A 13,356-nucleotide genomic window follows, 5' to 3' on the forward strand; every position below is an offset into this window, starting at 1 on the left:
ATATTAATATAGACTGGAGAGAAAAATTAAGTGGTGTTTCCTAAAGGTCCTCTTTATTCTAATAATTTGAGACTGATTTGGAGTCTGTGGGTCACATGGCTAAGAAGCTATTGAAGAAAAAGAGACATTTTTATTAAAAAATAAGAATAATATTCATAAAAAATATTAATATAGACTGTAGAGAAATATTAAGTGGTGTTTCCTAAAGGTCCTCTTTATTCTAATAATTTGAGACTGATTTGGAGTCTCTGGGTCACATGACTGAGAAGGTATTGAAGAAAAACATTTAGAGCAGTAATTTATTGATAGTCCCTAAGGCGACGGGTTTTGAATGTCCGTCGAATATCCAACCCGCTGCTAACTTCACCTCGGTAAAATGTAATTAATTTTGTGAGAAGATCCAATTTTTCAAAATCAAATTAGCAAAAAAAACCCTGACCTGATTGAGAAAAACAGATGTCATTTTTGGATTTAGCGGTGCAAAATGGTCCTAATTCAGTTGAAAAAACCTAGACAACTTGCAAAAAACATTTTTTTGTAACCCAGTGTAATAAAAGGATTAAAAAGTTAATATACAAAAATTCAAACTTAATAAATTCCACATTAGATTTTGAGTAAAGGACAGATCTAAAGCCCCCGATGAAATTTTGTGATTGGTCTTGACTTATTGTTATTTTTGTACTTTATTTTGTTACCCGCACCTCCAGATTTAGCAGTACGTTCTATCCAAATGCAATACGGGTACTGAACACACTGCAATGACAATACCTCACAAAGGACATATATTTAACATATATTCATAGTGTTCAGCCAGGGTCAAAGTGCAATATATACTTATCTCTACTGTTTCTTGGTTGGTGACATGCCTGTTTTTATTCTGTATATATATTTACTATTTTCTTTCTTCTTCTTCTTTCTCTTACAATTTCGTTGTACATATGTATAATGACAATAAAGGCATTCTATTCTATTCTATTCTATTCTACTTGTCCAATAGCTCCCAAAGATCCGCTTTGATGCCCAGTGGTTGGAGTCAGAATTAATAACAGCTCCATGTCTCTGCTTGGAAAACGCCCTGTCTCATTCTTTTAACGTGTTTGCTGAATGAAACCTTAATTCGTGTATCTGAATTCTGTGGTTAAATAGTAGCTTTGTTCAAACCCTTTGCCCTTTTGTGGGCTGTAGGGGCGCTCGGCCACCAAAAACCGACCGGAAGTGGCGCACATCGCTTTGTAACGACGAACGGCTGATGGAGACATTTTAAAATAAACACACAGCTAACTGCCTGCTAAAGGCTAACAGTGCTCGCAGAGCTACGAGTACACTGCGCCAAATACGGTGAAATTCTTCCAGACTGTACATACGCAAAGTGCATTTTTTCAGCAAGTTACTTAAACATCGCGAACCAAGGAGGCAACAAATTACCTAAGATGTCGAAAAGTCTGACACTGGCAAAAGAAGAATATAACTAACGCCGCGGTAAGTTGGCTGTAAGCAGCATAGCCGATTGTAGCTATTAGATGCTAAGTCGGCTATCGTTGACTGGAATAGGGTTAGCTGTTAGCTGCGGACATTGTCCTGCCTGTTAACGCCTCTGGGTGGATAGATACTGCTTCCATTTTTGGGTTCTAGTAAGGCAGCTGTGTTGCAACCTGAATATTTTTCCATGACTTGGCGTCGTCCTCTCGCCAAGTATACGGGGTGTACGGTTATGACCGAGGTTAGCTTCACTACGCAGCTAAAAGTGGTGTCTGGATCCGAGTCTGTTAGCCTCAGGCTGCAATAGGTAGAAGTAACTTTGCTGATTTATTTCTGCTCTAATTCATGTGTCATAGTACATTCGCATAGTTTAATAGCCAGGAATAAATTCTTCTAATAGTCACCCATGTATCGTCGGATCGTAAGATAGGGTAATAACAATGTAATAGCAATCCTCATTACGTTTAGTAATTAGCCAAATGTAACTGCTGGTAACCTATACGGCAACGTCTTGACTAAGTTGTGTCATACTTATGAATAGGCGTTTTTTGTTTTTATTGTGAGAGCTTGACCCAAATAAATGTGCACTTTGGCTTTGCTAGTTGTATTAACCAATGTAACAGTTGAACTTAAGAGGTCCGCTCCAAAAAAGTAAGACTTCGTAAAGCCCAGTCATCCTTTTGCCCAGATAAAGAGTTATGTGATTCTGGATGGTGATGTTATGGTTTCCCTCCCCCAGGTGCGTTCCTGTCCAGGCACATTGGTCCATGTTTGTTGGACCTTTGGGCTCTGGGCTCAACTAGCATGAAGATGGCTGATTCAGAGAAGGCAGAGGAATTTGTGGATGCAGAGTGTCCCCCAGAGTGCCTTGCAGAAGCACAGTCAACCACTGCATCAGTTCAGGGAGAGCATGATGAGCACTTAAAGACAGAGACCACCACCAGTACCAGCTCACCACCAAGGGAAAAGGAGGGAGATAGCCCCTTGCATACAGAGGGTGAGCAGAGCCTCCTCTCCATGCCATGCTTGATGAAGGAGCTTCGGCGAGACTCCCCAGAGTCCCAGCATGCCTCTACAGGAAGTGACAAGCCTGTTACTCGTCGCGCCTATGAGAGTGACTCCTCTAACCCATGCATGCTGTCCCCCTCATCCAGTGGTCACCTTGCTGACTCGGACACACTCTCTTCAGGGGAAGAGATGGCTGCTCCTCCTGCAGCAGGAGAAGAGGACAACATGGAAGCTGCCCCTGATTCTGGACAGACAACAGGAAAGCAAACATCTGCCGCAGCTACAGGAGGAAGAAAGTCTCGGCGGTCGCGTTCAGAGAGCGAGATGCCTCCTAATGCAATGGCTGCAAAGAAAAACCGCTGCCAGCCAACTGTTGTGGCAGCAGGAGGGCAGGAAAAACAAACAAATGGCAAAGTGGGAAAAGTGAAAGGTCACCGGAGCCAGAAACACAAGGAGAGGATTCGTTTGCTGAGGCAAAAACGTGAGGCAGCAGCCCGGAAGAAGTATAACCTGCTGCAGGACAGCAGTACGAGTGACAGCGAGCTCACATGTGACTCCAGCACCAGCTCCTCTGAAGATGAGGATGATGATACTTCAGGAGGTAGCAAGACAATCAAGACAGATATTCCAGGTAACATCCAGCTTCCACAACACAAACTTATTGCACCATGTCACAATAGTAACCTGCTACATGTAAAATATTGTATGACATAGTAGTAAAAATTTAGGCCTGCTGTATGTAGCAGTCATAGATGATTAGGCACCAGAGTCAAAGAAGGAGCCGACAGGTAAGAATGCTGCCTCCGTAAAACAGGCAGAAAAATTGATCAGGCTACCCAAATCAAATTGTTACTAATTACCACATATAGGACGAACATATCATGGCCTGGTACTATCCCTGATTTTTGGCAGATAAATATAAGCACTGCTTTGATTTTGTGTTTTTAAATAATCTCTTCTTTTAAGTTATTTTCTCACTCATCATGTGTCTCCATTCACTCTGTCTTTAGATATTTAGACTGTATGTTTAGAAGGGCCTACGCCCCAGTCACTTGTAGTTTCGTGTTGTGCTGGAAAGTTGTCCCATCATTTGCATGCTCTGAAAGTCAAGTGGACATTCTTCAACTCATACAGAATTATGTAAAGGGAATGGTGTACATCTAACCTAAGTTGTGAGTTGCGCATTTCAACAAGTGAGCCATTTTTATCAGCATCCTTTGCTGTAAATAGATAATGGTGTGTAAGCTTATTGTGTTAGTCAAACTAGCAAGAGTATGTGGCTCCTGTTCACCAGGGGTGTGCTTATAGAATTATGTGCATATGCTTCAGATGTTGAGATTTAATACTACATGGATTGTCTTACTACTTTTGTTTCTGGCTTTTTTTCTGAAGTGTGCTAGGTTAATTGTTTTTCTGTCCTTATCAAATCACACTGTTGCTTTTGAGTGATGTTAAGCTTTGACCTCTTCTACACTACACTGACACACAAGGGATTTGTAGTTCTTATAGAAATGCAAACAGGTGGTTCTTTAAAATGGTATCATTTTGGAGGAAGAAAATATTAAGGTATATACAGCTTGGACTCTTCTGATATTATCTGATGATAGCAATCTGTTGGGTGAGTCCAGTCCTTTTTTGTACCTTTCGACAGGGTGTTTTTATAAGCGTGCTGCTGCTGTTGAATGAGGAGTAACTTTGTTGACTTAAAACTGATCTTTCACCTTGACTGCAAATCTTATGGTCTAACTCTGCACACCACTTTTTGCTTGAAGTGTTTCTATAAGAGAACCAGTTTATGTTCTTCACAGGTATTTTTTCACAAATACTGTGTAATTTTGGAAAATTACACAGACATAATGACATTTTAGCAGCAAAAGACAGTAGACACATTGGACATCCTTTGGATTGCAGGATTTTACTTTGTTTGTATTAGATGGAAGTGTTTGCATTTCACCAGGTCTCAACACCTGACACAAAGACACTGCTACCGAGTTGCCAAGACATCCAGTTACCGTCCCGTAGGGAGCCGTAGTACATGAAGTGTTTTCAACCATTTTTACATCTCACACACAGATGTGAGTGCTACAACTGCATGATGTAGTCCATCAGCATGACAGAGTCGATCTGCACGTAACCCAAAACAAACTGTCATTTTCTCTTTAATACAAAAGTCCACCTCCGAAGCATGAAAGTGCTACTGTATTTTCTTATCGCTTGGCCTCAATGTCTTTAAAGCTGGCTTCAGACGTGCATCGGAGAGATCCAGAGTGGGTGCCCAGATTCATGGGCTGCTGGACAGCGGTTCGTGGGACAGGAACGGCATCGGCAGCGTTCTGGAGGAGGCCATGACACGCTTTGCTGTGATGCAGCGCCAGACTGAGGAGCGCTTTCGCATCTGGATGGAAAAGCTTGCACACCTCGACTCCGACAACGACTCGTCAAAACGGTCAAGTGATGCCCTAGAAGGGCAGCATCACTCCCAGGGGGCACGCCCTTCTCCTCCGAGTTCTTTTCTGCCATCGTCTGAGTCTGCAGAGACTATGGCTGCCTACATGTTGGCACGAGAGAACAACAGTCTGACTCCTACCCCAATAAACAACAACAACATCCTACCTGAAGTGGTGACTCAGAATGGAAATCTAGGTGGTCCAGACCCTGGACTCTTGAATGTTTAGATTTCACTTCTCTTCACTCTTCGCAGTTTCACATTTTGATCTTAAAACTAGTTGATGCAGAATATATTGGTAATGGCTATTTATGGGTAAAAGATTTGAGGTCACTAAACAAATACACATCAACTGCATCTGGGCCCGAGACGGTCATTTGAAGACTTCTTGATGCTGACCAGACCTGAGGCCCAGTGCATCTGCTGGCACTGAATCACTGTGAGACTTCTGAATAATTCAACTCACTTGTCTGATTTGTGAAGCATCTGAGTTACAGATACTGTATAGCTTACTGTATGGCTTGGTTGTTTTTGTTTACCAGCTACCCAGACACACACAGAGCTACTGACTATGTGTCATAAATGCACAATGTGCATTACAGCACCTGGGCAGAAATCATTAGAATGCTTGGTAGGGTGCTGCTTCATGATAGCATGTGCCTTGTCATTCTGAGTTCATGCTGGGAATGATGGATCAGACAGAACAACATAGTGTTATTTCTTTAGAAATCAGGTTAAAACTAAACATTAATCTTTATCCCCCTGAACTGTGTTTGCACTTTGCTTGGTTCAGGACTCATAAACTCTTGTAACAACCTTTATTTTGGTGGCATAGCTTTACTAACGTAAAAAAAAAAAACATTTAAACATAGATTTGCCTATAAATATAAATGCAATATACTAATCCACAGTTTTTGCTTTTTAAACTCATATTACACAATTAGATTAGATGTGTTTACATTTTAAAGTCTTTGCCTTTCTGTTACATTTGCTGCTATTGCTGCCTTTGTGCAGTGTCAAATGAAACTAGTGATGGGAGAGCTGACTCCCAGTGTTTATTTTAGTAGCCTATGTATAGATTATGGGCATCGGATATGGCATGTTCATTTGTTGTGAGTACTGGCAGCAGTGTCAAAAGCCTGAAATCTTTACTTCTATAATACTTGTCTAGTTAATCTTTTATTTGCACTGGCCTGCCAGCTTGGCCCGTGTCTCCACCAGGCACTGCGTGTTTCGCAGCTTGTCTTTAGAAATCCAGGCATCAAATTAATAGATACACAGCAGTAATACAGCTGCGGTGTGGCGCATGGCAATGTTTACCAATTCCCAAGTCTCTGAGACTGACTGACCTGGGTGATCAAGTGGCCTTCTCTGGTTCAGATCCTGTGGTCTTAAAGGAGGAATCACTCCTCCTTAGCCCTCTTCTCTCTCTACTGTTACTAATGTGGATGACCACAGTGTCACAGTTCATAACACTGCACACTCTAACCATCACAGACAATGATGAAGGAAATATTGGTCTAATCATATTTATAGATAGGATGTTACATTTTCTGTACGTGTATATGTAGCTCTATGACTGTCAGTTTAACAAAACTGCAAAAAACGCATCTTTTCCCACCCGTTTGCATGTGATAATATTAGTATATAGAATGTGCAAGGCCAAATTAGTTTACATCAGTGGCATGTGTGCAAGGTATAGCTTTGCTTATGCTGATAAGTGGTGACTGACAGAACATTGTTTTTTAAAAAAAACTCTTTTTAGTTGTTTTTTTTTTTTTTTTTTGTCTTGGCCTATTGAATTCACTTTGAAATGTGTGAAAAGTGGTGTGTTTTTTGTTTGTTTCACGGTGCATCAATACTTTGCCATTTGGGCTCAAAGTGGTCCCATATTTCTTAAAACTCAAATTACCTTTAAATTTTAGCAACACAGTAAAGGGAGCCTTGTGCATACATGACAAACGCTGTGCATTAAAAACACTAAGGACAGTCTATTGTTTACCAAAGAGGCTCTCCTGGTTTACATTAGTCCTTTTTCTATCTTTAATACATGGCCTTTACATTGGCAAGTGCTTGGTTTGACTGGTAACCCTAGTACCTGTGCAATTCAGCCCAATCTGCTATTCATAGGCAGTGTTCTTCTCTCATAGTACATGCTGTCCAGATGATTCTCACGCACCCACACACACTAACGTCTGGATAGCAGTGTGTGTCTCTCACTCTCCCAGGGACTCCTTTTACAGGGTAGAACAAAGCTATACGTTCCCGCTCTTCCAGAAGTTATTGTTGTGTTGTCTGCTTTTGATTAATCAATTCATTCACTAAGGTTATTTTGAAGTGTTTTGTAATGACTGTATTCAAGTGTAGTTTTTATGTGAATGGCTGTTATTTTAAAAGCAATAAAAGAAGGAAAAAAAAATGCCTCATAAGACTTTGTCCATCCAATGCAAAAACAACTCCGTTTACAAATAACCTTTCTTAGTTTTAGTACCTTTGAAAATTGATGGCTGTTTACAGCAGTTATATATTTATACACACTGTGATACTGAATACATCAATGTTTTAGTTCTTCAACAGAGATGCATTTTAATCAGTTCTCAGCATACAGTAGGGTGTGTTGCTTTGTGTTATATTGTATGGCTGTAACTAGCAGGACTAAGGACACATTGTCCACTCTGTTCCAAACACACCAACTATTTGCAAGCATGATTTGAATAATGAAGTATTTTCTTTGTTTTCTGCAGACGGGCCTCCAGTAGTGGGTCACTATGATATTTCAGACACTGATTCTAACCAGGAGAGTATGAGTGTGGAGACAGTCCGGCCCAGCGTGATAAAGCATGAGCTAAAAACACACAGAGGCCAGGATATGGCAGCTCACTCTGGGTGTATAAGAGCTCTGAGCTCTCTCTCAGGTCAGTTACAAACCCGGTATATATCCAAACTGATAATTTCCACTCCTCCTCCTCCTCTCAGGGAAGACAGGACATTTAGACGCATGGGTGTCATCAGTAAGCAGCGTGCTATGTGGGGAAACGGTCTATTTAATCACAGCAAGACTCCTTTGAAGTACTATTGCCCTCATTCCACGCGGCACTGGCTTGCATTTGGTGCTTTTAAAAAGTCTTGCCCTTTGCTTCAGAACAGAAAATTGACTTTTCAAGACTGGCATTATCAAAACATGAATATGGAGTTCACTATTTATGTTTTGTTCAATGCATCACTCCATGCCAACCAATCAGCACTTCAGACTCAAGTGTCAGATTCATCATTGTTCTGTTCTTGTCTGTCAAAGCAGCTGCAGTCTTTATGTGTCAGGCGAGGCCTGAAGCTCTCCGCAGCTCTGGCTCTCCTTACAATGTGTGACTGTTCCTCGTTCTTTTTTTTTCTTTTTTTTCTTTTTCGTTTTAGGCCACGTGGAGGCAGAACTGTCGCACAAGGAAGGTTCTCAACACAAGGGCCAGATTAACATCGCCTCCTCCGACAGTGAGGTGGAAATTGTTGGAGTGCAGGAGAAAGCACGGTAAAAAGACAGGCCTCAGTAGGAACATTGGTAATGGTTTGTGTGTTTTAAGGAAGCGTGTTTTTCTAATGATTTCTGTTTTCAAATCCAGATGTGCCCACCCGTGTGGAGGGGTGATAAAGAGCTTGTCCTCATGGAAGGAGAATTCAGTGGAGCAGTTAAACAGCACAAATCAGCCACAGCTCTGGACTACTGTTTCCCCTCAGCCCAACTGGGTGTCCCCTCCTGAAGTGGTGGACCTCACACTGGACGAGGACACCGGACACAAATACCTACTTTAAACAACCTGTACACTGAAGACTCGTTGTTCCTTCCGCTCACTCCCTCCTCATCCTTCTTGCCTCGCCTCCTTGTTACAGTTGAACTCCTTCCTCGAGCTGCAGCCACGCCTGTAACCGCTCATGGACTCTTCCTGCTCCACAACACTGTTGTTTTTAAACTTACTGTTGAACAATCATATATCAAAGCCATTCTACTGATGTGAGTCCCTGATCTTGGCTTGTCGGCTATCAGTTTAGTTGTAATGAAACAGCACAGCACTTCACGTTCAGTTGGAAATATAACAGTGATTTATCTGTTAATAGCAATATCCTTCTTTCATTTAATACCTCAGTTACCCCTTTCACCCCTCGATAACAGGCATAGGTAGTCGTTTTGTGTTGTGCGCTTGCAGGCTGTATAGTAAAATCTTACAAGTTGCTGCTTGAGGGTCAGTATCACAACACAGTGCTGGTATGCTACACTACAAACAGAACGGCATATTTTCAGACTGGATTCAGCATTTTATCTGCGGTCAAGACAAAACGGCAGCTGGTACACTTTCTGTTGTACATAAATAGATGGTCTACTTTGCTTTGTACCTGTCTAGGGTTAATATATTTCAAAGTCTCACCACTGGTTTCATATTCAGTTGATAGCTTTGTATTATCATGCAGTGCACAGCACGCATACGTTGTATGAGCTGTTGCAGGAGTGTGTTGTTACTCAAATTCACCTTTTTTTTTTGTTTTGTTTTGTTTTTTCTTTTTAAAAGAAAATGCAACCACTGGTTAAATCACACTCTCATGGGCAAGATGCAGACATAAAAAAAATACCATGGAACTAAAACCAGTGCTTTTGTTGGCATATTGGCAATACAAAGTAATACCTTTTGGTTTGGAAACATCTTTCTGTTGAATGCTATGTTTTTCCTGGAAGGTGTCCCTAGTTATCAGTCGTTGAATGTATGATCCTACAGTGCTAACTTGTTGCACCTGTAGTTTGCATGCTTGTCCTGAGTGGATGCAAACTCCTTTAAACCTCTGGGGACCCCTTTATAACAACTAAGGAAATGTATCTTCCATTGAATACTGCAAAGCAAGATGGCCTGAATGCCTTGAAATGTGCACTATTTTCTTTTACAATCGTACAAAGCTTATTCTTTTACCTTATAAACTAGTGGATTTTGCTATCTCAACAATGAATATTTTAATAATAGATGTGAATTTAGCACACACAAAACAGTAAAAAATGATGCTGAGTTTGTGCCCACATGAGGGGCATTTTAGAAAAGACATTTCCTGAATGGACTTCTTACCCTGATCCTCAGGGCTTGTTTTCTTTCCCTGTGGTCTTGCGTTTTGTCCACATGCAGTACTGCAGCCCTGGTTAGACTGCAGCCACTCTGGTAAATTTTTATCGATGATCTAACTTTACACACTGTTTTAACACGTTAGTTTGTCTTATCACATATTGAATAATATCTACTTTACGAAGTGATGCTTGAAATTCATAGATGATTATTTTACTTCTGCTGGTCACAGAAAGGGAAAAAATACAAGGAGTTTAACCAAAGTCTAAATTGAAAGTTGTCTTTCGAGTTTGTTTTCTTTCCCTGTTTTAATTTTGCCTCCAGATCTTTCTTTCAACACTTTCCTCATATTTCTATGTTTTAATTTGAAAAATACAGTATAATGTGATGTTTTCGGTTTTCCATTGGCCAGTTTGTCCACTATGAGCTACCACTGTAACCGTGATTCTTTTACCAGACCACTTTTGCTTGCAAAACAGCTTTTTCCCATGTTGCTCTTGTTCCTTAGGTTTTAATAAATGTTAGTAAGGCATCATTTTCTGTCTTTACAGATCTTGGTTTGGTAGGAAATAAGTCAGTGATGCTCGACTGTGGTTGCACAGCATGTTTGGTCGCATTTTTAACCTCAACTCGGATATTATCCTCATTACCAGTAATTTAGCTTCGCTCTTCCATTATTACTTTCAATTTATTATTTTTTTTGTCAGTATTTTAAATTAATTAACAAGAAATGTGTTTTATTTTGTTGCTTCTGCAAGCCCTTGACCTCCTTGAAAATATGTCTGTAGAACAAAAAGAAACTATTTTAAAACTAAATAAATAGAGCGTTATTTAATGACTGTCTTGTTGTGATTTCTTTTTGTGTGTTGTGATAAACTGCTTTGCATTTATTACCTCCGCCAAGGAGGTTATGTTTTTGCCAGGGTTTGTTTATTTGTTGGTTAGTTAGCAAGATAACTCAAAAACTTATGGTTGGATTTTCATGAAATTTTCAGGAAATGTTGATACTGGCACAGGGAAGAAATGATTAAATTTTGGTGGTGATCGGGGTGGGGTCGGGGGGCACACAGATCTGCCTTGGCGGAGGTCTGCGCTCTCTGAGTGCTTTTCTAGTTCATGTAATGTCACAAAAACTGTATGAGAGTGTAATGGCAGGTTTGGGAAAAAGAAGTGGTATTTGAAATAATCTTTTTGAAAAACAGGAATAAAGTCTAAAAACTAAATGATTTCAACTGATTCACACTTAAACTTAATAAATCTGTTACTTTTTAAACTTAACCTCCTCAGACCCAGCTATTGTGGACAAGAGTTTCACAAATTTATACAAAAAAAAAAAAAAACTGTCCACCACAAAGGACATTCCATAAAAATTTTAAAAACTGCATTTGAAAAAAACTGTCGCATCATGATGTTTCCAATATAGGCACTGATTTCATAAAAAACAAAAAAAGCTGGTACTTTGCTGGCATTTCCTGGGTCTTAGGAGGTTAAAGAATGTCAACACTTTTGATTCTAATGTATTAATGAATACAATAAGAAAGGCTCAAAGACATGATTCACAAGCCTGGGCCTAACTTACCATCATAAAATACTTGATGACATGTCTTATTGTTTTCCTTTCTCCTATGGCCAAACAGTCTAGACAAACCGCCTCGCTGTGAACAATACAACTTCACCCTCACTCACAAAAGTGGCATGCGGGGTCAGAGGTCATACTGTGACACCTGCCGCTAGGGGGACATATGGAGTTCACATGAAGAGGACAATGAAGGAGTGAAGTAATGCAGTCTGCGGGGCCCTGTTCCTTAAAGCAAAGCCCTTTTGCCACCTCTTTTCACCCTCGGGGCAGAACATCAGCTGTATGCTAATTTTTACAGGGCGGTGGCGGCGGTGCTTCACGGTGCAGGGAATGTGCTGGACCAGTCCCAAAGACACAAGCCAGTCTTTCTCCTTGAGTACATGATATCAGTTACAGAATGAATAAATGACTGATGCAGATTAACAGCGCAGTGTTGCAGACGTGCTCTGTTCTGGTATGTATATATATATCCTGGTTTATTTCAAATGACAGCTCAGTGGTTTATAATGACTGCTCTAACCACCGCCAGAGGGCTTCCCCCCACCCACCCAAACAAAAACAGTACATGAGCTCTTCCTTATCACCAGTGGGAGCCATGCCGAAGCAACTCATTGTCTCCAAATTAAAGAGCTCTTCATCTTCGCAATTACTGTTTTGCTACTTTTGAACAAGATGGAAGAAAAGTAATGATATTTTCAAGAAAACACAATATTGCGGCGGCTGTAGAAGAGAAAGGTCATTGTTTCTCCTACATGTAATGACTATGAAGTGATAGTTACTATAGCGTAAAGGATCAACAGCCTGTTATTTGCGAGTAAAGGAAACTGATTGACCTATACTTAAAAGTAAACTATTGTGAGAAGCTCTTTGTGTGGCGCTGCAGGCTTAAAGCATTAGGTGGTGGGAACTGGAGGACAAGAACATATGGGGCTAGAGTTTTCAGACCCCCTCAGCCTTCCCATGCCCATCTGTTCCTTCTCCCCTCAGGCTTACTGCTAAAGGCTAAGAGGGTTCTGGATGCAGACCACTTCCGGCATTTTAGTCGACACAAAAATATGTTATGTCACTAAATTTGACCGTAAATGTTAGGTATAAAAACTAACTTTAAGATAACTTTACAAAAAAAGGTTAATTTATGATACCCCTTACTTAACCCTTTCATGGATCCTGGTCACTACAGTGGACAGCTATTCTATAGCTGTTCTCTTGTATATTCATGGATTTTGTTGTTCTTTTCGTTGTTGTTGTTGTTGTTGTTTTTTACACATATCTTTATTAAAGTTTTAAGACACTACATATCTTTTCTGACATGAATTGGTAACATTATGTAGATCTCTCCTGAGCATAAACCCCCGGAATGACAAGCTCTCCCCATAGTTTTCATACAATTTATCAGTAAATTCATGTTTCTGTGCATCAAAAATTAAATGTGGTGTCCAGCTGAGTGGACATTTTTGCAACTTAACTCTTTCGTGCACAGTGGTCACTCCAGTGGACAGTTCTTCTACAGCTGTTCTCTTGTATATTCATGGGTTTTGTTGTTTTAGTTCCATAGCAGCCAACACAGTGGATGCTTATGCACCATCCCATACACTGACATTCAGACCATTACTGTAACTTTGCTGTTCTTGATAAACCTGATCTGCAGTGACATGTTTGAATGTAAATTAATTGTTATTTGTTAGACAAAAAGTTTTTTTTTTTTTTGCATATTATCTCCATGAAGTGAGTAATAACTAGCATTAGAATAT

At 40.3% G+C, this 13,356-nt stretch overlaps 1 protein-coding gene across 3 annotated transcripts; it reads left to right on the forward strand.

The window, feature by feature from the left end:
• Positions 1-1,219: 1,219 nt before the first annotated feature.
• ark2n (arkadia (rnf111) N-terminal like PKA signaling regulator 2n) lies at positions 1,220-10,861 on the forward strand. 3 transcript variants are annotated; one of them, XM_030148601.1, is made up of 5 exons: positions 1,229-1,479; positions 2,219-3,118; positions 7,678-7,848; positions 8,345-8,456; positions 8,548-10,861. In XM_030148601.1, exons 2-5 carry the CDS (start codon positions 2,284-2,286, stop codon positions 8,735-8,737), a joined length of 1,308 nt encoding a protein of 435 aa, XP_030004461.1. In that variant the 5' UTR covers positions 1,229-1,479; positions 2,219-2,283; the 3' UTR covers positions 8,738-10,861. The 3 variants fall into 3 exon arrangements, with proteins under 3 accessions (XP_030004462.1, XP_030004461.1, XP_030004463.1); XM_030148603.1 differs by lacking the exon at positions 7,678-7,848 and having other exon boundaries at positions 1,235-1,479; XM_030148602.1 differs by lacking the exons at positions 7,678-7,848; positions 8,345-8,456; positions 8,548-10,861 and adding an exon at positions 4,723-7,350 and having other exon boundaries at positions 1,220-1,479.
• The last annotated feature ends 2,495 nt before the right edge of the window (positions 10,862-13,356 follow it).

Source organism: Sphaeramia orbicularis, chromosome 12, assembly GCF_902148855.1.
Source record: "Sphaeramia orbicularis chromosome 12, fSphaOr1.1, whole genome shotgun sequence".
Lineage (NCBI taxonomy): Eukaryota > Metazoa > Chordata > Actinopteri > Kurtiformes > Apogonidae > Sphaeramia > Sphaeramia orbicularis.

Coding starts and splice junctions, on each gene's coding strand:
- ark2n (XM_030148601.1), top strand. CDS start 2,284: ATGAAGATGGCTGATTCAGAGAAGGCAGAGGAATTTGTGGATGCAGAG. Junction 7,849..8,344: donor AGCTCTGAGCTCTCTCTCAG/GTCAGTTACAAA, acceptor TTTTCGTTTTAG/GCCACGTGGAGGCAGAACTG. Junction 8,457..8,547: donor GGAGTGCAGGAGAAAGCACG/GTAAAAAGACAG, acceptor TTTCAAATCCAG/ATGTGCCCACCCGTGTGGAG.